This window comes from Prionailurus viverrinus, unplaced genomic scaffold (genome assembly GCF_022837055.1).
Source record: "Prionailurus viverrinus isolate Anna unplaced genomic scaffold, UM_Priviv_1.0 scaffold_39, whole genome shotgun sequence".
Classification (NCBI taxonomy): domain Eukaryota; kingdom Metazoa; phylum Chordata; class Mammalia; order Carnivora; family Felidae; genus Prionailurus; species Prionailurus viverrinus.
The window spans coordinates 4786702-4809025 of NW_025927607.1; the positions used below are offsets into that span (position 1 = coordinate 4786702).

General features: G+C 56.4%; 1 protein-coding gene across 12 annotated transcripts in view; it reads left to right on the top strand.

Annotated features, from left to right (window-relative positions):
* Positions 1-22324, top strand: part of FARP2 (FERM, ARH/RhoGEF and pleckstrin domain protein 2) — a 110094-nt gene that overhangs the window by 87243 nt on the left and 527 nt on the right. For 4 of the 12 annotated variants that reach the window (XM_047846587.1, XM_047846589.1, XM_047846588.1 and 1 more), the window contains 10 exons: positions 251-332; positions 6308-6545; positions 9151-9281; positions 14622-14690; positions 15277-15366; positions 18701-19011; positions 19753-19871; positions 20219-20379; positions 21289-21396; positions 21597-21748. In XM_047846587.1, the coding sequence (XP_047702543.1) occupies positions 251-332; positions 6308-6545; positions 9151-9281; positions 14622-14690; positions 15277-15366; positions 18701-19011; positions 19753-19871; positions 20219-20379; positions 21289-21396; positions 21597-21748 (1461 nt within the window). Of the gene's footprint in view, positions 1-250; positions 333-6307; positions 6546-9150; positions 9282-14621; positions 14691-15276; positions 16526-18700; positions 19012-19752; positions 19919-20218; positions 20380-21288; positions 21397-21596; positions 21749-22010; positions 22125-22324 lie in introns of those variants that run through there. The other 8 variants (XM_047846591.1, XM_047846590.1, XM_047846595.1 and 5 more) reach the window with 8 other exon arrangements.

Sequence of the window (22324 nt, forward strand, 5' to 3'; positions counted from 1 at the left end):
TTAGAACTTGTGGGAGGGGTAGACCTGTAACAACAGCCACTTTTATTCTTCCTTTTCCGTAAGAGAGAATGAAGTAAAGGTAGATCCACTTGTTTGCCTCATTACCGTCTTCTGTCAAATACGGGCCTCCCACCTTGAAGCATCTCACTGCCATTCTAAGACTAGGACAGCCAGGCACACTAGCGTCAAAGTACAGCTCGCAAGTTTTAACAAGGTTTTGACCGTACTTGTCCATCTCTGTCCACTCCAGGGAAGGGTCTTCCAGTGCCCATTCCACAGGCGGCCATCAACGAATCGGGGACATCCTGCTCAGGAACATGCATCAGTTAAAGGTACCACGTGTTGGTGTGATAACTCCATACCTAGCAAATGACAGTGCGCCCTCAGCGTTGCCCTCAGAGCAGCAGTTATCCCCTCAACACAGCTTTCCCCTCGGGGAAGCTTTCCCCTCAGGACAGCGTTCACATCAGGACAGTTTTGTAGGCAGGACATGTTTCTCCCCGGGGCAGTTTTCCCCTCAAGACAGCATTCCACTCAGGACAGCATTCCCTTCAGTTCTCTTCAGGACAGTGTTCATCCAAGAATAGCTCCCCTCAGGATAGCGTACCCCTAAGGATTTGCCCCAGGGCCGTTTTCCCCACAAGACAGCATTCACCTGAGAACACTGTTCACCTCAGGATACGATTCCCCTAGAACATGGTTCACCCCAGGTCAGTATTCCACTCAGGACAGATTTCCCTTCAGGTGAGTTTTCTCCTCAGGACAGCATTCACCTCAGCACAGTTTTCCTCTCAGGACAGACTCCCTTAGAATAGCTTTCCCTTAGGACTGCATTAGCCACAGAGCAGCATTCTCCTGTAAAGAGCATATGCCTCATGACAGTGTTCCCCTCAGGACAGCACTCGCCTGAGGCAGTTTTCCCCTCAGGATTGTGTTCCCATCAGGACAGTGTTTGCCCCAGGGCAGTTTTCCCCTCAGGACCAGACTGCATTCCCCTCAGGACAGCATTCCCCTCAGGACTGGACAGCGTTCCCCTCAGGACAGCCTTCCCCTCAGGACCGGACTGCATTCCCCTCAGGACAGCGTTCCCCTCAGGACTGGACAGCGTTCCCCTCAGGACAGCCTTCCCCTCAGGACCGGACTGCATTCCCCTCAGGACAGCGTTCCCCTCAGGACTGGACTGCATTCCCCTCAGGACAGCTTTACCCTCAGGACTGGAAGGCATTCCCCTCAGGACAGCATTCCCCTCAGGACTGGACAGTGTTCCCCTCAGGACAGCCTTCCCCTCAGGACTGGACTGCATTCCCCTCAGGACAGCTTTACCCTCAGGACTGGAAGGCATTCCCCTCAGGACAGCATTCCCCTCAGGACTGGACTGCATTCCCCTCAGGACAGCATTCCCCTCAGGACTGGACAGTGTTCCCCTCAGGACAGCCTTCCCCTCAGGACTGGACTGCATTCCCCTCAGGACAGCTTTACCCTCAGGACTGGACAGCGTTCCCCTCAGGACAGCCTTCCCCTCAGGACCGGACTGCATTCCCCTCAGGACAGCGTTCCCCTCAGGACTGGACAGCGTTCCCCTCAGGACAGCCTTCCCCTCAGGACCGGACTGCATTCCCCTCAGGACAGCGTTCCCCTCAGGACTGGACTGCATTCCCCTCAGGACAGCTTTACCCTCAGGACTGGAAGGCATTCCCCTCAGGACAGCATTCCCCTCAGGACTGGACAGTGTTCCCCTCAGGACAGCCTTCCCCTCAGGACTGGACTGCATTCCCCTCAGGACAGCTTTACCCTCAGGACTGGAAGGCATTCCCCTCAGGACAGCATTCCCCTCAGGACTGGACTGCATTCCCCTCAGGACAGCATTCCCCTCAGGACTGGACAGTGTTCCCCTCAGGACAGCCTTCCCCTCAGGACTGGACTGCATTCCCCTCAGGACAGCTTTACCCTCAGGACCGGACTGCATTCCCCTCAGGACAGCATTCCCCTCAGGACTGGACAGTGTTCCCCTCAGGACAGCCTTCCCCTCAGGACTGGACTGCATTCCCCTCAGGACAGCATTCCCCTCAGGACTGGACAGTGTTCTCCTCAGGACAGCCTTCCCCTCAGGACTGGACTGCATTCCCCTCAGGACAGCCTTCCCCTCAGGACTGGAAGGCATTCCCCTCAGGACAGCATTCCCCTCAGGACTGGACAGTGTTCCCCTCAGGACAGCCTTCCCCTCAGGACTGGACTGCATTCCCCTCAGGACAGCATTCCCCTCAGGACTGGACAGTGTTCTCCTCAGGACAGCCTTCCCCTCAGGACTGGACTGCATTCCCCTCAGGACAGCCTTCCCCTCAGGACTGGAAGGCATTCCCCTCAGGACAGCATTCCCCTCAGGACTGGACAGTGTTCCCCTCAGGACAGCCTTCCCCTCAGGACTGGACTGCATTCCCCTCAGGACAGCTTTACCCTCAGGACTGGAAGGCATTCCCCTCAGGACAGCGTTCCCCTCAGGACTGGACAGTGTTCTCCTCAGGACAGCCTTCCTCTCAGGACAGCGTTCCCCTCAGGACTGGACAGTGTTCCCCTCAGGACAGCCTTCCCCTCAGGACTGGACTGCATTCCCCTCAGGACAGCGTTCCCCTCAGGACTGGACAGCGTTCCCCTCAGGACAGCATTCCCCTCAGGACAGCGTTCCCCTCAGGACTGGACAGCGTTCCCCTCAGGACAGCATTCCCCTCAGGACTGGACTGCATTCCCCTCAGGACAGCATTCCCCTCAGGACTGGACTGCATTCCCCTCAGGACAGCGTTCCCCTCAGGACTGGACAGTGTTCCCCTCAGGACAGCCTTCCCCTCAGGACTGGACTGCATTCCCCTCAGGACAGCATTCCCCTCAGGACTGGACTGCATTCCCCTCAGGACAGCATTCCCCTCAGGACTGGACAGTGTTCCCCTCAGGACAGCCTTCCCCTCAGGACTGGACTGCATTCCCCTCAGGACAGCATTCCCCTCAGGACCGGACTGCATTCCCCTCAGGACAGCATTCCCCTCAGGACTGGACTGCATTCCCCTCAGGACAGCATTCCCCTCAGGACTGGACTGCATTCCCCTCAGGACAGCGTTCCCCTCAGGACTGGACAGTGTTCCCCTCAGGACAGCCTTCCCCTCAGGACTGGACTGCATTCCCCTCAGGACAGCGTTCCCCTCAGGACTGGACTGCATTCCCCTCAGGACAGCATTCCCCTCAGGACTGGACAGTGTTCCCCTCAGGACAGCTTTACCCTCAGGACTGGACTGCATTCCCCTCAGGACAGCATTCCCCTCAGGACTGGACAGTGTTCCCCTCAGGACAGCCTTCCCCTCAGGACTGGACTGCATTCCCCTCAGGACAGCGTTCCCCTCAGGACTGGACAGCGTTCCCCTCAGGACAGCATTCCCCTCAGGACTGGACTGCATTCCCCTCAGGACAGCGTTCCCCTCAGGACTGGACAGTGTTCCCCTCAGGACAGCCTTCCCCTCAGGACTGGACTGCATTCCCCTCAGGACAGCGTTCCCCTCAGGACTGGACAGTGTTCCCCTCAGGACAGCATTCCCCTCAGGACTGGACTGCATTCCCCTCAGGACAGCATTCCCCTCAGGACTGGACAGCGTTCCCCTCAGGACAGCCTTCCCCTCAGGACCGGACTGCATTCCCCTCAGGACAGCGTTCCCCTCAGGACTGGACAGCGTTCCCCTCAGGACAGCCTTCCCCTCAGGACTGGACTGCATTCCCCTCAGGACAGCCTTCCCCTCAGGACTGGACTGCATTCCCCTCAGGACAGCGTTCCCCTCAGGACAGCTTTACCCTCAGGACTGGACTGCATTCCCCTCAGGACAGCGTTCCCCTCAGGACTGGACAGTGTTCCTATCAGGACAGCCTTCCCCTCAGGACCAGACTGCATTCCCCTCAGGACAGCGTTCCCCTCAGGACTGGACAGTGTTCTCCTCAGGACAGCCTTCCTCTCAGGACAGCGTTCCCCTCAGGACTGGACAGTGTTCCTATCAGGACAGCATTCCTCTCAGAACCAGACTGCATTCCCCTCAGGACAGCGTTCCCCTCAGGACTGGACAGTGTTCTCCTCAGGACAGCCTTCCTCTCAGGATAGTGTTTGCCTCAGGACAGAATTCACCTCAGGTCATTTATCCCCTCAGGACAGCTCTTTCCAGGGGAGTTTTCTCCTCAGGATAGTGTTCACCTCAGAGTTTTCCCTCAGAAAGCATCCACCTCAGGACAGTTTTCCCCTCAGGTCATTTTTCCCCTCCCAGCAGTGTTCCCCTCAGGGCAGCATTTTGCTCAGGACAAAGTTTTCTTCATAGTAGCCTTTCCTTCTGGGCAGTTTTTACCTTAGAATGACACAAAAGTCAGGATGAAATTCCCTTCAGATCAGGGTTCTCAGGTCACCATTCCCTTCAGGATAGCTTTTCCCTCAGGGCTGCAAAACCTCGGGATGCCTGGGTTGCCCAGTCAGTTATAAGTCAACTCTTGGTTTCAGCTCAGGTCATGATCTTGAGGTTTCATGAGTTCGAGCACCGGGTCAGGCTCTGTGCTGGCAGCACAAAGCCTTCTTGGGATTCGGTCCCTCTCTGTCCCTCCCCCACTCGCACTGTTTCTGTCCCTCTCAAAATAAATACACTTAAAATTTTTTTTTACTTCATTTTTTTAAAGTTTTTTTTAATGTTTATTTTTGAGAGAGAGAAAGAGAGAGCAAGCACGAGTGGGGAGGGGCAGAGAGACAGAGAGGGAGACACAGAAGCAGGCTGCAGACTCCAAGCTGTCAGCACAGAGCCTGACACGGGGCTTGAACTCACGAACCGCGAGATCATGACCTGAATGAAAGACGCTCAACCAACTGAGCCACCGGGTGCCCCTAAAAATTTTTTTGAAAAAAGGCTGCAGACCCTAAAGACAGGGTCCCCTTAGTGCAGCTTCCTCTTCAGGGCATCAGGACATCATTCTCCTCAGACACCCTTCCCCTAAGGACAGCATTGCCCTTAGAGCAGTGTTCCCTCGGGACAGCATGAGAGGGAATAGCGTGCTGAGGGCTGGCGCTCCCGATGCCTGCTGATCCATGATCCACAGTTGACCCGTATAGTTGTCGCTGTCCTTGCTGAGCTCACCAGCTGCAGTAGGATGTGCAGGACGTGTCTAGGCTGGCAGTGGGTCTTTGCACACAGGTCTGCTGGCTTATAGTTCAGGTTTTTTCCCTCAGACGTGTTAGAGCTCCCTGAGGGGAATGTGCCACGGGAAATACCGAGCGACTCTGGGGAGCGAGGTCAGCGACGTGGCAGAAGCAGCACGTCTTCTCATCAGGACCAGTTGTCACCGGTGTGGAAAACAATGGGGCCAGCCGTGCTTTCGCTGTTCAGGGGTCTCACTCTGGCTAAACACACCTGGGGCAGGTGCCCCACCCACATGCTCATCGTGGAGCAGCCCTGCAGCGTCCTGCCCGGGGACTCAAACCCACTGGTACTGCTCTGGGCTTCCGAGCCCTCATGGCCCCTCGCAGGGCTGGCCGCCGCCTCCATCCCAGGCCCGTCCTGCCTTCCAGCCAGTCCAGCCAGACTCCTGACATATCGTAGGCCCCACTCCTAGAAGCCTGGGGGGCCCACAGACCCCTCAGTTCTGTCTTCAGAGCGCCCTGCTCGGAGCCCCTTCTCTTACCCTGAGACTTGTTTGGTTTTCTGAGCCAGGTAGCAAATCCGTCATTTCTATCCCAAAAGCACTCGCACAAATTTAAAATCAAAACACACACGAATCTGCTCGAGGTTATCGTACCACAGACGTTATGTGTAACATTAGTAAAACGAACTGATTTAACATTGAAACCTTCTAGAAGGTAGAGAGGGACTGGCTGGGATTATCTGTATAATACTCAGAATCCATACACGTGTGCTTTGATTTGTGCTGTAAGAATATTAGGAGTGATCATTCCCACTCCAACAAGTGGCTCGAACACCCGCTCTGCTCTGCGCGTGGCTGGGACCTACGGCCTCTTCGGGGCTGAGGGCAGAGGGGGCCTGGTCTGTTTCCCTGCCGCCCAGCACCACTGTGTCGTGTGACGCAGGTTACGGCCCTCTCAGCCCCAGCCCTTCCTCTGTAAAGTGGGGCTAACACCCCGTGTCCCCTCACCACACTCCCGTCTGAGTGCCGTCTGGTCGCACGCGCACCGGCCGTTCTTTTCTGTCTTGCCCCACTGAGATTTCCGGCTGACCAGGCTGTCCACGCGGGCCCCCCTCTCCCGCCCTCCTAACCTAAGGCCCTCCCTTTTATGCCCCAACAGGAGTTCACCAGCTACTTCCAAAGGCACGATGAAGTCCTGACGGAACTGGAAAAGGCCACCAAACGCTTTAAGAAGCTGGAGACGGTGTACAAAGAGTTTGAGCTCCAGAAAGTCTGCTACTTGCCCCTGAATGCGTTCCTGCTGAAGCCCATCCAGCGGCTGGTGCACTACCGCCTGCTGCTGAGCCGGCTGTGCGGCCGCTATGAGCCCGGGCACCATGACTACGCGGACTGCCGTGGTGAGTGTGGGCCGGACAGGCGGGAGCCGGTGTGGCCCAGAGCCGGTGTGGACGGGTGCCAGAGGCCCGGCTACAGGGCAGCATGCTGGCTTTCTTACTGGGAACTGGGGAGCGCGTGGCTTCCCCCCTGGGAGGGCTGGTCTGGCCGCAGCTGCCGGAGAGGTGGGTGCCTGTCCTTTAGCTCTGCCACTCCAGGGCAGGGATCTTCTCTGCACGTCTGCGCAGTGCAGGGAAGGACTCCGATCGCCTCGCAAAGTCACAGTGGCCTTCTGCTGTGGGGGGATCCCCCCCCACCCACCCAAGTCCACTGCCGGTAGAGAGCAGCAGAAAGCTGACCCTTTCTGGCCTTGAAGCCTTGGCTCTAAAAGTCAAGCATTTGAGCCAGCATGGCCCATCAGAAGCTTCTGATATTAATGAGCTTGGTCATTTTTATTTGTGTTAAGGGGACAAAGGAGCATAGACCCAGAGCTTTTAAGCCTACAGACGACCTCTAGTTGTGCGCTTCTGGTGCCAGCCTTTGTGCGAGTCCCCTACCGTCATTGGAAGATGAAAGATTATTTAGCTGGTCCCCACCTAGTCCCGAAGGGAGTAAATAAGATACTTTCTAATGTGTCATAGGACACTGACATCTCCCTTCCTCTTCATTCCAAAAGCAAGGGCTTTCTGCTCGATAAAAGGACAAAATTGTGGGAAACCCTCGCAAGCACATTTAGGGCGATACAAGTACGGAGCGTTTATAAAAGTCCGTTGGCCGTGGGGCGGGCGGTGCCGGCAGCGGAGGCCCGGGCTCCGGGACACGGCAGGGAGGCCAGTGCAAGCGGAGGGGGTGGGGCCCGCTCGCTACCACCGGCTTCCCACTTGGTGGAACCCATCCCCGGGCTGATGCACGAGAGGGCTGGGGTTTTGCTGATGCAAAAACCCAGCAAGGTTGCGTGTCTGAACGTGCTGTGTAAATTGGTAACATGACACAGTGTTGATAACCCGACAGCCTGGATGGGTTTGCCTCAGAGCCTGGCCATCTCTGGAGCACTGGGAAAGCCATGGACGAAACACATGCTTAGCTGACAGCAGCGGTCGGGGCCCCTTCCCACCTGTTCCCCGACCTGCAGGGCTTCCTCGAACCTGTTGGGCGAAAGGGGATCCCTTTAGGTTGAGGCTCGCGTTGTGTTTTTTTATTTTTATTTTGTTAATGTTTATTTATTTTTGAGAGAGAGAGAGAGAGACACACACAGAGTGTGAGCAGGAGAGGATCAGAGACAGGGGGGCACAGAATGCAAAGCAGGCTCCAGGCTCCGAGCTGTCGGCACAGAGCCCGACGCGGGGCTCGAACTCACAGACCGCGAGATCATGACCCGAGCTGATGTCAGGCGTTTAACCGACCGAGCCACCCGGGAGCCCCTTGTGTTGTTATTTTATCTTTCGTTCAGTAAGGGTTTCCTGAGGGCGCTGCCTGGCACTGGCTCGGGGCCACTCGTGTGTGTCTGATCCCTCGACATCACTGTGATTCTGTGGAGACTCAGGCACAGGTGGGCCTGGGGACATCAGTTTGGCAGTAGGTCAGACACGTGTCCCCAGCTTCCACAGCCAACAAAGGTGCAGTGCGAGCCCACGTTCCGGCCCTGTGCTCCATGCACACAAGGCGTCTGAGAGCGAGGGACACCGGCGAGGCAGCCCGCGGTGCACCGGCAGGGCAAAGCAAGCATCCGTGTGCCCCCGCGTCCAGACTCAACGGGAGCCCTGCAGCACAGCAAGGCCGGATGCCGCAGGCGCTCAGGGGCGTGCACCGTCCCTGGGGCTCTCCCAGCGGTTCCTCCCGAGGAGTGGCTCATCAAAGCGCGTGCTTTCTTATCCGATTTGATCCTCTTAAAGCTGTGAGGCAGGGGTGGGCACCCCGCTGGGAGCAACCGACCTGCAGGGGCGGAGCTGAGGGTGCAGACAGCTCCCGCTGTGCCTCTTGGGCGCACCAGGCAGTGGCCAGGCTGTCAGCGGAGGTTCTGGCGGGAGGGTGGAAGCTTCTCTGAGCCGTCCCCAAAAGGAAACAAAATGTGGCCACTCTGCTCTGGCCAAGCGGCTGCTCCCGGTGTGGCCTGCTCAGGGCTGCGTGGTGAAGGCCACCCTCCGTGGCTGCTTTTGTGCTTTGTCTGAATGAGTTTCCCGTCCTGATGATAAACCTTCATATCTGTGCTGGAACTACAAGATTGGCACGTGTTTCTCGATTGAAGGAGAAAAAGGACAAAGGTTGTGAAGATGCGAATTATTCACCTTTCAACTACAGTAGCTAGTTCTCCGTAAAAAACAAATACGGCTGTGCCCAGAACGGCAATTATTCACAAAGACCATCTTCCCGTTTTCCAAGCCGGAGCGTTAGCTAGTCAGTGGTTTGGACGGAACAGGTCCAAATTTCGAGGCATCTGCAGGGACCCCCACGTGCTGTCCCTGGCAGCTGCAAACCATGGACGGCAGTCCCGTGAGGAGTTGGGAGTAGAATGTTCCTTGGGTTAAAACTGCCTTTTAAAATGCCAGTTCCTGTTGCAGAGGTGTGGGTGGAGGGTTCCTTCCATGCCCACCTTCCCCGGTGCCTGTACTAAGGGGTCTCTCCTCACAGATGCCCTCCAGGCCATCACAGAGGTGACCTCCACACTCCAGCACAGCCTTGCCCGGCTGGAAAACCTCCAGAAGCTGACAGAGCTGCAGCGGGACTTGATCGGCATAGAGAATCTCATCACTCCCGGCAGGGTGAGTGACTTCGAGGAAGTTTTTTGAGATGGTCACCTAATTGTTTGGTTTTTAGCCAGTGTAGTTCACAATACATTGTTGTGTTAGCTTCGTGTGTGCAATACAGTGATGGTTCTGTGCTCCTCACGGTGAGTGGGCTCTCAATCCCCCTCACCTGTTTTACCCATCTGCCCACCCACCTCCCCTCTGGGAACTACCAGTGTGTTCTCTATAGGTAAGAGTCTTTGCCGGGGGGGGGGGGGGGGGGGGGCGGGGGTTGTCTCCTTTTTTTTTCATTTGTTTCTTAAATTCTACGTACGAGTGAGATCATATGGTATTTATCATTCTCTGACTTCTTTCGCTTAGCATGATATTCTCTAGATCCATCCACGTGTTTGCAAATGGCAAGATTTCATTCTTTTTTATGGCTGAGTAATACCCCATCTTATCTATACACCACGTCTTCTTTATCCATTCATCAGTCGGTGGACTTGGGTTGCTTTTATATCTGGGCTATTGTAGATGATGCGGTAGTGAACTTAGAAGTGCGGATATCTTTTCAAATAGTGTTTCCATATTCTTTGGGTAAATAACCATAGTGGAATTACTGGCTCGTAGGGGAGTTCTATTTTTAATTTTTTGAGGAACCTCCACACTGTTCTCCAGAGTGGCTGCACCAGTTTGCACTCCCACCAGCAGTGCACGAGGGTTCCCGTTTCTCCACATCCTCATCAACACCTATTGTTTCTTGTGTTTTTAAGTCATTCCAACAGGTGTGAGGTAGTATCTTGTGGTTTCCATTTGCACTTCCCTAGTGATGAGTGACATTGAGCATCTTTTCATGTGTCTGTTGGCCATGAGGATGTCTTTGGAGAAATTTCTGTTCATACCTTGGATTATTTTTTCATATTGAGTTGTGTAAGTTTTTATATATTTTCGATACTAATCCTTTCTCAGATATGTCATTTGCAAATATGTTCTCCCATTCAGTAGATTGCCTTTTTGTTTTGCTGTTTCCTTTGCTATGCAAAAACTTATTTTGATGTAGTCCTAATAGTTTAGTTTTGCTTATGTTTCCCTTGCCTCAAGAGAGATATCTAGAAAGATGTTGCTAAGGCCCATGTCAGAGAAATTATTCTGAAGTTACCTCTTCTAGGATTTGTATGGTTTCAGGCCTCACATTTAGGTCTTTAGTCCATTTCAAACTTATTTTTGTGTATGGTGTGAGAAAGTAGTCCAGTTTTCCCGGCACTGTTTGTTGAAGAGACCGTCTTTTCCCCACTGTATATCCTTGCACCTTTTGTCAAAGGTTAATGGCCATATGATCATGGGTTTATCTCTGGGCTCTATTCTGCTCCACTGCTCTATGTGTCTGTGTTTGTGCCGGTACCACACTGTTTTGATGACTCCCTCTTTGTGGTACGTCTTGACATCTGGGATTGTGATGCCTCCAACCTTGTTCTTTTTCACTTCATTGCGTGTAATTGAGACCTGGGTCACATACCGCAGAATTCATCTTTCCAAAGTGTACAGTCCAGTGGTCTTTAGGGTGTCCACAAGGTTGTGCAATCAGCATCGCTAATTCTAGAACATTTTCATCCCCCGGGAAAGAAACCCCGCACCTGTTAGCCACTCCCCTCCCCCGTCCCCAATCCACGGCAGCTACTAATCCACTTTCCGTGCATTTGCCTCTTCTGGACGTTTCCTCTAAGTGGAATCACTGTGTGGCCTTTGCGTCTGGCTTCTTTCGCTGAGCATCATGCTTCCGGGTTCATGTTGTAGCACGTCAGGGCCTCACTCGCTTTTGTGGCTGTAAATTCTGTTCTCTGCATACAGCACGCTCTCTGTATCCGTTCATCTGCTGGTGGACTCTTGGGCTGCTCCCCCTAACGGGGACCGTGAGCAACGCTGCTGTGAACGTCTGTCCCTGCCACGCAGGTCCATCTGTGAACACGTGTCCAGTTCTCCTGGGTAGACACTTAGGGGTGGATCTGCTGGGTTGTATGGGAACTGGGTTTAACCTTTTGAGAAACTGCCAGTTTTCCAAAGTCTTTCAGAGTTACCGGACAGCTTTACGTTCCCACCAGGGGTGTGTTGGGATTCCGGTTTCTCTGTGCCCTGTCCCTGTGAGTCTAGGCATCGGGCTGCTACACAGGGTGTCTCACCGGGGTCACGATTTGCGTTTCTCACACAGCGGATGCCAAGGTTTTTGTTGTGTGTTTGTCGGCCGTTTGTGTGCCTTCTTTGGCAAAATGCCACTTCGGATCCTTTTCTCCACCCGGGTCGTCTTTTGGCTGTTGAGTTGCGAGATTCTTTATCTGTTCTGGATACCAGACACTTACCAGAATAGGATTTGCAAAGATGCCCTCCCATTCTGTGGGGTGTTTTTTCACTTTCTCGATGGTATCACAACACAGAAGGTGTTGGGTTTTGTTTTTAGGGATTTCTTAAATTTTTTTATTTATTTTTTTAAAATGGTTTTTAATGTTTATTTACTTTTGAGAGAGAGTGACTGTGAGTGGGGGAGGGGCAGAGAGAGGGAGACACAGAATCCAAACGGGGCTCCAAGCTCCAAGCTGTCAGCACAGAGCCCGACACAGGGCTCGAACTCACGGACTGTGAGATCACGACCTGAGTGGGAGTTGGATGCTTGACCGACTGAGCTACCCGGGCGCCCCCAGAGATTTTTGATTTTCACGAAATCCAATTTACCTATTCTCTCTTGGGTTGCTCGTGCTTTAGGTGTCACAGCTGAGACATCACTGCCCAGTCCACAGTGTGAAAATATACATCTGTGTTTTCTTCTAGAAGCTTTCTGTGTTTCAGCTCTTATATTTGTTAATGTTTATTTATTTTTGAGAGAGTGCATGAGCAGGGGAGGTTACAGACAGAGGATCCAAAGTGGACTCCATGTTGACAGCAGATGGCCCGACGTGGGCTCCAACTCACGAACAGTGAGATCATGTCCTGAGCCAAAGTCAACCAACTGAGCTACCCAGGCTCCCCTCAGCTCTTATATTTAGATTTGATCCATTTTTAGTTCATTTTTATGTGTGGTGTGAGGTAAGGGTCCCACTCCATTCTTTCCCACGTGGACATCTACTGTTCCCAGCACCATTTGTTGAACTGTCCATAGACACAGATATGCAGGTTTCTTTTTGAACCCTAGTTCCCTTCCATGGGTCTACATGTCTCCTGGCTGCTTGCTCCTTGCTTCGCCACTAATGCTTTTTGCTTTGAACTTAGTACTGTCAACCTAAGAAGACCTTTTTAAGGGTTGCATGGGGGATGTGTCTCATCTTAACACAAATTAGATTGTGGTGTGTAAGTCATGTGTCCGTGTTCGCCTTGTTAGAAGGTATGGAGAATGTGGGGTCACAAAGAAAAGAAATGAGTTACACTAAAATGTATAGGAAGGGGGAGCCTGGGTGGGTCAGTCTGTTGAGCGTCCAACTTTGGCTCAGGTCATGATCTCGCGGTTCCTGAGTTCGAGCCCCGCATCCGGTTCTGTGCTGACAGCTCAGAGCTTGGAGCCTGCTTCGGATTCTGTGTCTCCCCCTCTCTCGGCCCCTCCCCTGCTCGAGCACTGTTTCTCTCTCTCTCTTTCTCAAAAGTAAATAAAACATTAAAAATTTTTTTATGTACAGGAAGGTTCTGACCTCCTGGAGTCAGGGCTTTGGTTGGTACCCAGACAGCTCTGTGTCCTTTCTCTCCTTGCCACGTGGCTGAGGGTTGCGGCTGGCTGTGAGCTCCTGGAGGTCAGTAGGGCTCTCAATACAGGCTGTTTCTCTCGGTGCTCCACTCAATGGGTTATCAGTGGTGGCCCAGGGGACCGTCACTACAGGGACTGGAAAACCGGGCGGGGTCTCTGTGTGGCCCGGCAAGTTGCTCCACGTCTGGGGCCACAGGGGACTGATGGCAGCTGCTTGGCTCAGCGCCTGGCATGAAGTGGCTGGTCTGCAAACACTTGCTGCCATAGTTGTTTTTAGCCCAAACCTCTAACGTCTTCATGACTCAGGGCTCCTGGTCTCCCTGCTTGCTTAAATGCTCATGTCAGAGACAGAAGCCACACGAGAGACGTGAGCAGAGGAGTTTAAGAGCCAGGGTTATTAACTAGGAAGAAAGTTGATAATGAGGTACCAGAGGGCCAGCAGGGCCCTGTCGAAGAGGCAGGACGCAAGTGCCACCCGGGGCGAGCCTGCAGCGCCGCAGGCAGTGTTTGAGGGAAGGGCAGCCACGGACCTGGGACACACTCCCCGGAGAAGGGGCTGCTGCCCTGCGGCTCCCCGGGGCAGAGGGGGAGGAGCCGGCTGTGTGAAGGGAGGAGCCCTGCAAACAGGACTGGGGGCCGCAGGAAGGGGCTGGGCTCCCCGCTCACCCTCAGCCGAAGAAGAGTGAGAAGAGTGCGTGCGGCTGGGCAGGTGGGTCCGCAGGGGTTCCGCGAAGTCCTCCGTTTTACGCCCTCACTTGGTCCATTCGAGGGCCGGGGTCTCTGGCGAGTGCTCAGGGTGTGAAGCTCACGCTCCTGCTTCTCTGAAAGGAATGACAGATGGCAGCAGAATGTCTGGAAATTGTCCAAACCGGAATTCTTCGGAATTACCAGGACCGACCCTTCCCGCCATTGGTGTGGGCAGTCAGGCCTGTGTGGACGCCCGAGGGCCTGGGAAGTGCTGCTTCCGGGGCAGGTGGGGAAGTGTGAGGGTGTGCCCGGGTCCTGGTGGTGCCATGAGGCCCTGGCGGCAGAGGCCGCACCCTCTCCTCCTCGGTGGAGGGACAGCCCAGGACGAGTGTGGGCGGCTCCCACCAGGGCCTCATTCCTTTGGGGTGGAAAAGCCTGCGTGGTTTGGGGAATCATTTCTGCAAATGCCAGTGCCCAGGTGGCAGCTGACACTAATTACCTGTGAACATTTGGTGGGAACCAGCTGTCCCTTCCTCCCTCCCATTCTCAGGCTGCTCTGGCCGACTTTTTCCTCAAAGCTGAACTCCAGTATCTCTGTGTCTGAACCTTCCAGAAGCTTCCCCTCAACAAGAACAGTGCCCTTTGCATTCCATGAAGGCTCTCGGCATAGCTGGCCGGTGGCGAGACGGGGCTGCAGGTGTTCAGCAGACAGTCTGGGGACCGACTTGGATGCCAAGGGAGGCAGGCGAGGGAGGGGGGAGGGGAAGGGAAGAGGTCGGAAAAGCATGGAGCGTCCTGGGTAGGAGGGCACTGTCGAAGGGTCGGACGGGGGCCTGTGAGTGGCTCATCCAGACGGGCTCAGAGAAGTATAAATGGTGACATCACCTGGCCCTCAGCCCCGCCAGCACACCACCTGCAGAGGTGGCCTTCGGCACAAATAGGACCTCATCTCTCTCTTTTAGGAGTTCATCCGCGAGGGCTGCCTTCACAAGCTCACCAAGAAAGGTCTGCAGCAGAGAATGTTCTTTCTGGTAGGTGGGGTGGGTGTGGTTGTGTCCGGTGAGCCAGTGCTGAGGCCCAGGCAAGCAGCCCCAAGTCAGACAGGAGCCCGCCTAGGACGGCACAAAACACTCGCAGCGAGGCGCCTGCCTCATTCTGTGTCCTGGGAGCCTGCCTGCAAGGCCATCAGAAAACCAGAAGATAGAAAAGTCCACATTCCCGTTGCTGCAGGAATGTTCTGCTGAGAGCTGGCTTTGCCTCAGAGAGGCCCTCCCGGCGGGTCCCCTTGATCGGCTCCCTTCCTCCTGCCACTTAGGAGACCCCAGCCTGAGCCACCCTGGCTGAGCCTGACCGGAGGACCAGCCAGAAGTCCCCACCGCCTCCAGCTGGCGGGCACTGGGCATGCGGGCCTAAGAGATCTGCTGCCTCATGTGGTTACCAGCTCGTCAAAATAATCGTGTGACTGAAAAAAAAAATTCCTTTTTTGCCCCAAATCTCCAGCAAGCTGAGCAAATTTGATAACCACATAAAGGCCCCAGGCGCCGAAGTTGGTCTATTAAGACATTGAAACCTGTCGCTTGCTTTTAAGCTTCACGTAATAAAGCCTGTCGTCTTCAGTTCTCAGATATGCTGCTCTACACAAGCAAAGGGGTCACCGGTACCAGCCACTTCCGGATCCGGGGCCTCCTTCCTCTCCGTGGCATGCTGGTGAGTGCCAGGCACCGCGCCGGTGGTCGTTACTATCCCTCCTCACGCTCCAGCCCACCTGCCGTTCCCCTGGGGGCCTGTCCTTCCTTGGACGGCACAATGGGAGACCCCAGTTGGCTGCTCAGGGAATGGGGCCGACCCAGCTCTTGAAAAAAAAAACCCCGATCCCCTTTCACTGCTCTTGTGCTCATCCCTTCTCACATGGGCCGTTCTCCTCACGTCGTCTGATCGTTCCTAGTTCTGTCACACGTGCACATGCGCACACAGCTTCAAAACCGGAAGACAGCACCACCAACAAGTCGTCAGGCTGTAGCTGGGGGCTGGGCTCGGGCCTTCCCTCCATGTTCTAGGACCTGGCCACAGGAAACGTCGCACCCCGTCTGTGCGCCGCCGTAGCGGGCCTGGGCCGCCGGTGACCCTGTTGCACAGCGTGCTCTCTGTCCACGCCACACACCGGTCAGCATGTCTGTGTCCCCTCAGCACAGGCTCAGCCAGACACTTCAGTGTGGTCTCTGACGAGCCCTTCGTTTTGACGTGACCCAGTTCCCCAGCCTTACCTTTTGTGGTCGGTGCTGTTCGTGGTCTGACGACCCTGCGTGAAGGTCTCAGAGAGGCTCACGCACACACATCGACTCACTGTCCACTCGCCCTTGAGCGTAAACCTGCACTCAGCCTGGACCCCGTCTTTGGGAACAGTCAAGATGGCTGGCCAGGTTCGGGTGTTTGCCACAGAGCTGTGCTGTTGGTCCAGAACAGGCCACACTGCAGTTGAGCGTCTCTCCTGCAGCCCCGCCAGCCTCCCGTCCAGGTGCCCACGGGTGGGGGCTCAGACACCACTCTGCTACACTTGCCTGGTCTGCCTCAATTTCCCCACCCTTCTTCAAGGGTGTTTTCCCCTTCCCGGCCCTCCGTGTTCCTGGGCACTGTGCCTCCTTCCACTGGGCACCCGAGCCTGTAACATTTGGTGGTTTTCCCCACCCTCGGCAAAACGGGGCCTGTCCGAACACAGTCCTCTGCCCTCGCTGGAAGCAGACCCCATCTGTTCTAAAGTGTATTTTTTTTTTAATTTTTTTTTAACATTTATTTATTTTTGAGACAGAGAGAGAGACAGAGCATGAATGAGGGAGGGGCAGAGAGAGAGGGAGACACAGAATCGGAAGCAGGCTCCAGGCTCTGAGCCATCAGCCCAGAGCCCGACGCGGGGCTCGAACTCACGGACCGCGAGATCATGACCTGAGCTGAAGTCGGACGCTTAACCGACTGAGCCACCCAGGCGCCCCTAAAGTGTATATTTTTTAATTATACTTTCATTATAGAAAAAAATGGAAAATATAAAAATCTCTCATAACTTCGCCACCAAGTAACACGCACTGTTGGCATTTTGCAACGTGCCCTTCAGGCTTCGTCTGTACGGGAACATTTCTGTGGGTGGCACGGCGCAATCACCTACAAGCTCTTCTGTAACTCGTTTGTTCTTGCTCAGCGCTTCATCCCTAACGTCTCCCGTGCTTGTAATAGGTGGGCTCCGTGCACATTTAACGGAGACGGGCAGTGGACTGGGAGGCCAGACTCTGGCTTTCTGAACTGTTTCCCGACATTGGACATTCTGGCTCCATTTAGTTTTTCGAAATTAGAAATAACCCCGTTGGATTTTGTTCTTTCTACACATCTCTACGCCCGGCACGTGTTGTTCGAGCCTTGGGCACACTCGTTTTTCTGGCTCCGAATATCAGCGCCACATCACTGCCGGAGCATACGCACGACCCGGCCTCCCACTAAGTGCATCCGAGCCTCTTTCCACGGCGTCGGGGGGCACTGGGCACTCACCCCTCATCCTTCGCAGTCCGGCCGGTGGCGCAGCTTTTGGACGGTCGTGGAGGCTGACGGAGTCCGTGTCTCCTAGAGTCTGGGGCCTCCCCGAGGAGACACGCGGGTGTCTGCTGCCACGGTCTCTGTCGGTCTGTTGGCTCTTCGTACACATTTGTGCCGCATTTTATAGACGCCACCCGCTCGCGGAGGCCACGGATCCCTTCCGCAGCTGGCAAGTCCTGTTTGTCTCGCCTGCGGTTTGGTGTGATCTGGTAGAATTGAAAGTCCACTGGACAGTGATCGTGTCTTCCTCCTGGGACGGCACCTGGCACAGAGGTCCCAACAAATCCTTGCTGAAGGAGGGAATTCAGACATTTTTATAGTCAGATCAGTTCATCTTTTCCATCAGGGCTCCCATCCTTAGTGCGGGCTCAGGAAGTCCTTCCCTGTGCCAAGATCACACCGGCGCCTTTTTGTTCTTCTGATACATTCAGTTTCCTTAAGTCTCCCTCACAAACTGCCTGAACGTGTTTCCTTGCGGGCCACCAGATGGGGACGTGCCACGTCCCCCCTTGCACGCAGCTTCCTTTGTCGAACCTGTTTCTCTCTGACCTCCAAGGCTGCCCTCGTCATGGAAACACTGTGGCCTTCACACTTGGGGTGCCTGCTGGGCCTCCCGTCTCATTTCTCCGGGCCAGCCTCAGTTCACACTGTTCTGTCATGTGGGGGGGGGTTGCTGTGTTGGGAAGCTCCACCCCTTATTCGTCCTCCTTTTTAAAAAGTTCTTTGCTACTTTCAAGTATTTAATTCTTCCAGATAAACTGAGGAATCATTTGGACAAATTCCTTCCAAAAACAGCACCGGGATTTCTAGTTCAATGGCATTACATTTACGTGCTGACTTACAGGGAGACGAACATCGTGACCTTCTCTTGCTGGCCACTGCTCACACTTTCAGATCTTTTGTGTCCTGAGTGAGGCTTGGTGGTTGGCATCGCATGGGCCCCCACACAGGGAAGCCGTCTCTTCGGGGGTGGTCTGCAACCGGGTGGTCTCGGGGAACAGACAGCCGGCCTCATCCTGAATGCAGAGGGAAGGGTGACAGGTCTTGGCTTCAGAAAGAGAACCTGTGTCATGTTTACGGCTTCCTCCTGTTTCCACGTGAGAGACATCAGAAGTCACACGTTGGATTTTAGCTGAGGTGTATGTGGCATTGCAGAAATGACCGCCCTCCTCCCGACAGGGAGACCTCTGCTGGCCGGCTTCCCAGCGTCAAAGCACCGTTGCATCCCGGGAGCACCCTTCCTCGGTCACAGGGCAATTTTTTGTCTGTGCTTTGGGTTTGATTGGACAGTATTTTATTTGGGAGTTACTTCAGTGAGTCACTTAGAACTGTGAGCAGTCCGTTAGGTTTTTCTCTGAAGCTAACTTTGTCAGGTTTTGGTACCAGGTTTATAAAGCAAACTGTCCATTTCCCTTTTTGATAATGAAAATGCTCAACATTTTTTCCTGTGCTTGACTTTCAGCTAATAGTGCTGGACCCACCGGTGAGTAGTTCGGTGCCCTGCGGCCCACAGCTCGCCCACCTGGGTGGCAGGTGCCGTGGCCTGGGGATCCCCATGCCCCCTGTAGCCCCTGGTAGTCAGCAGAGATTTGCCCAGCACAGGGCTTCCGAGGCACCTGTGTTGTGCTGCAGGCGCGGGCTCTGCCGGCCCCGGGCTCACTCCACACGCCCGCCTCTTCTCCCGCCACAGGTAGAAGAGGGCGAGAGCGGGCGGTCTGTTCCACACTGTTTCACCATTTGTGCAGCTCAGAAAACAGTCGTGGTGGCAGCCAGGTAAGAATGTTCCACCGTGCACCCAGCGGCCCAGGGCGGTGGGGTGGGGCGGGGGAGTGCTTCCCTGGCACGAGCGAGGTCGTTGTGGGGCGCGTGCCCCCTGGAGCCCTGCTTCAGTTATGTGACCGGAGAGCAGGTTCTCCTGTGGTGGGAAGCGAGTGACCTTTGAGAATGTCCCCACGGAGCGGCCACGGTGCTGTTGAGCTGCCTCGACCAGGGGCAGCCCACGTGGTTAGTGGCACTTAGGTGCCCTCAAGTCGGGGAGGGGCCCGGCCTCCACCTGCTCCCACGGCCGAGCCACTTCCCCCAAATCACCCCAGTGTGAAGGAGGCCTGAGCTCAAAGGTGAGCAGGTGGCTCACTGCCCTGTAGGGGCCGGGGGTCCCCGGCCCCTTCCAGAGGGGAGGCGTTTCTCCTCCCGGGCGGGCGCCTGGCTCTGGGCTTCCACCCCGTCGTCATCGCGTCACGGCTGCCGTCAGAGAGCACAGGACACTTAATGCCCCACCAGGAAGCCGTGGCAGCTTATTCATGAACCAGGAACGGGTCTGGTATTTCAGCGGCAGAGACTTGAAAGTTCTGGTTTCGGGAATAAGGTGTCCCTGGAGAAGCCCCCCTCCAGGCCCTTCACCTCCCAGGGGGGTGCGGCCCTCGGACCTTCAGTCAGAGAAGCCGGCACAGCAGGGAGCCCCTGGTGGCCTGGGTCCTGTGATCCGGGCGCTGAGCCTCGGCCCTCCCCCACCAGCACCCGCCTGGAAAAGGAGAAGTGGATATGTGACCTGAACACTGCCATCGACGTGGCCAAGAGCGGGGGTGACCCGTCCCTGGTGCTGCCGGGTAGCGTGCTCTGCGCTCCTCCCTGCAGTGAGTTCCGGCCGGGACGCCCCCTCGGGGACCCTGCTGCACCTAAGCTTCCCTACAGATCCCTTTTCTCGGTCACAGGCCTCCTGCCGGCCCACAGGCTCTCCCTCCACAGAGAACGGTCCAGGCACCCCGAACACCAGGGGAGAGGTTGGGGAGGGGCGCGGGGAGGGGCCACGAGCTCTCCTGGCAGAAGCGCCGCGTGACTGCTCTCCGCCCATTGCTGACCCGGGCTGCAGGCTTCCCTCGTCCCCCAGTCCAGAGCACTGGACCAAAAGCACCCCCCACCCCCGCCCTACTCGCCCCATGCTCCCGTTTCCCTCTGAGCAGAGGGCCGACTCCTTCCCCAGGGTCCTCTGAGGAGGTCTCTCCGGAGCAAGAGTCCGAAGACACTCATGGCGTCCACGGGTCCCTGGAGGGGCAGGGCCAGCACCGGGCCAACACCACAGTGCACGTGTGCTGGTACCGGAACACCAGCGTCTCCAGAGCCGACCAGAGCGCGGCCGTCGAGGTACGGCGGCCCCAAGCGCCCTCTGCTTGCGCTGGCTACAGGGGAGGAGGGCTGGACCGGGCAGAGCAGGGGGCCACCAGGCTGCGGGCTGACCGTGACCATCAGGGCTTGTGCAGGCCCACGAGATTAGTTCCGTGTGGGAGGATCCGGGCGGACGGCGTCCCTGGGGTTCTCCGGAAAGGGCGGTCTCATGGGGGCTGCCGCCTCCCCTCCCACCTCCTTCACCCGGAGCGGCCACTTCACGCTCCAGCCCTTCGGCCCCCAGGCCGCCTCCCATTCGCTGTGGGTTTTGGGCTCCTGTCGTACCTGAGGCAAACCAAGTGAGGAAGCCGTCAGAGCCCCGGGCTCCCCCGTCAACTGGGGCCCGAAAGGTAGGGCCCACAGAAAGGGCAGAGCACCGCCAGCACGCCAGGCCCCACGAGCCCGGGGCGAGGAGTGCGGGCTGAAGGCCCGCACGGTGACGGCGTCCCTGCAGGGCCCTCGTGAGCACAGTCAGGGTTACAAGGGAGAGGCGGGGCCACTGGCCACAGGGGCCATCCTGGGTCAGGACGCCACGCTCAGGGCCAGGCCGTCTCGTTGGGACTGTGCTAACTTGGCTCCACGTGGCCTGTCACAGCATCGGGTTTATGAGGGTCATGGCTGGGGAGGTTATGAACAGGGAAAAGAAACTTCGCGTCCTTCAACTCAGCGCCTGGGACCTCACCCCCCACATCTGTAAACATCCTTGTCAGACTATGAACAGACTGACGACCCAGAGCCCTGGCGAAGGAAGCTGCCGCTCAGGAAAGTGTAGTCAAGGCCACAGCCAAGAAAGCCCTCGGGGGCCGATGCGCGCTTCGGGGTAGCAGGTGCTGCTCCGGGACAGAGTCCCAGGACCCTAACCGGTACCGGTGTCTTTCTTTCCCATAGAACCAGCTTTCAGGGTATCTGCTGAGAAAATTCAAAAACAGTAACGGCTGGCAGAAGCTCTGGGTGGTTTTCACCAACTTCTGTTTGTTCTTCTACAAAACTCATCAGGTAAAGGTGCTGGACGGAGCCGGGGCGGGGAGGCGGCCGTGCCCTTGGCGCTGGCAGACAGCGGCCCCTGCTCCTGGCACAGGAGAGCACGGCCTCCCGGCTCCTCCGCCCGCGCCCACGGGGCATTCAGTCCCGACAGGGAGAGCGGGTTGGGCGGTGGTCGGGGGGGCGCACCCGCCGAGCCACGTGCCACCTTGCAGGACGACTACCCCCTGGCCAGCCTCCCGCTGCTGGGCTACAGTGTCAGCGTCCCCAAGGAGGCCGACTGCGTCCACAAGGAGCACGTCTTCAAGCTCCAGTTCAAGTCCCACGTCTACTTCTTCCGGGCTGAGAGCAAGTACACGTTTGAGAGGTAATCCTGTGGCAGGCGGCCACGGTCGGCCGCTGTCCCCGCGGGTCTCCTGTTGTTACAGAGGGTGCCGGAGGCAGGCGCTCTGAGCCCTGGAGAGAAGGGCTGGGTGCCGCCTCCAGAAGGGCTGGCTGGCCCGTTCGCTCCGTGCCCGGGGTTACCCCTGGGGAGTTATTTGAGCACAAGGCCACTGGTGTGACCAGGGCACACCCTGAAACCCGAGCGAGCATCTTGGGAGCTTCTGACGGCCCAGCCTCTTCTCCAGGTGGATGGAGGTGATCGAGAGAGCCAGCAGCTCACCCGGGAGGGCCAGGCGCCCCGAGGACGAGGCGTGAAGCCCGCCCTGCCCGAGGAGGGCAGAACCAAGGAGCAGAGCAGGGTCAGCACATCCCCCGTGACGGCGGGTCCCGTCTTCCCAACGGCGCAGGGGTGGCTGTGGTCTCCTCGGGTCCCCGGCGTAGGATAGGTGGGGTAGGACAGCGTGGGGACGCCTCACAGTGACCTCTGGGAGGGTCGTCATCCCGAGACCCAGTGGGCACCGGGAAGGACACACAAGTAAAAAGGCGGGCCCGGCTCAGG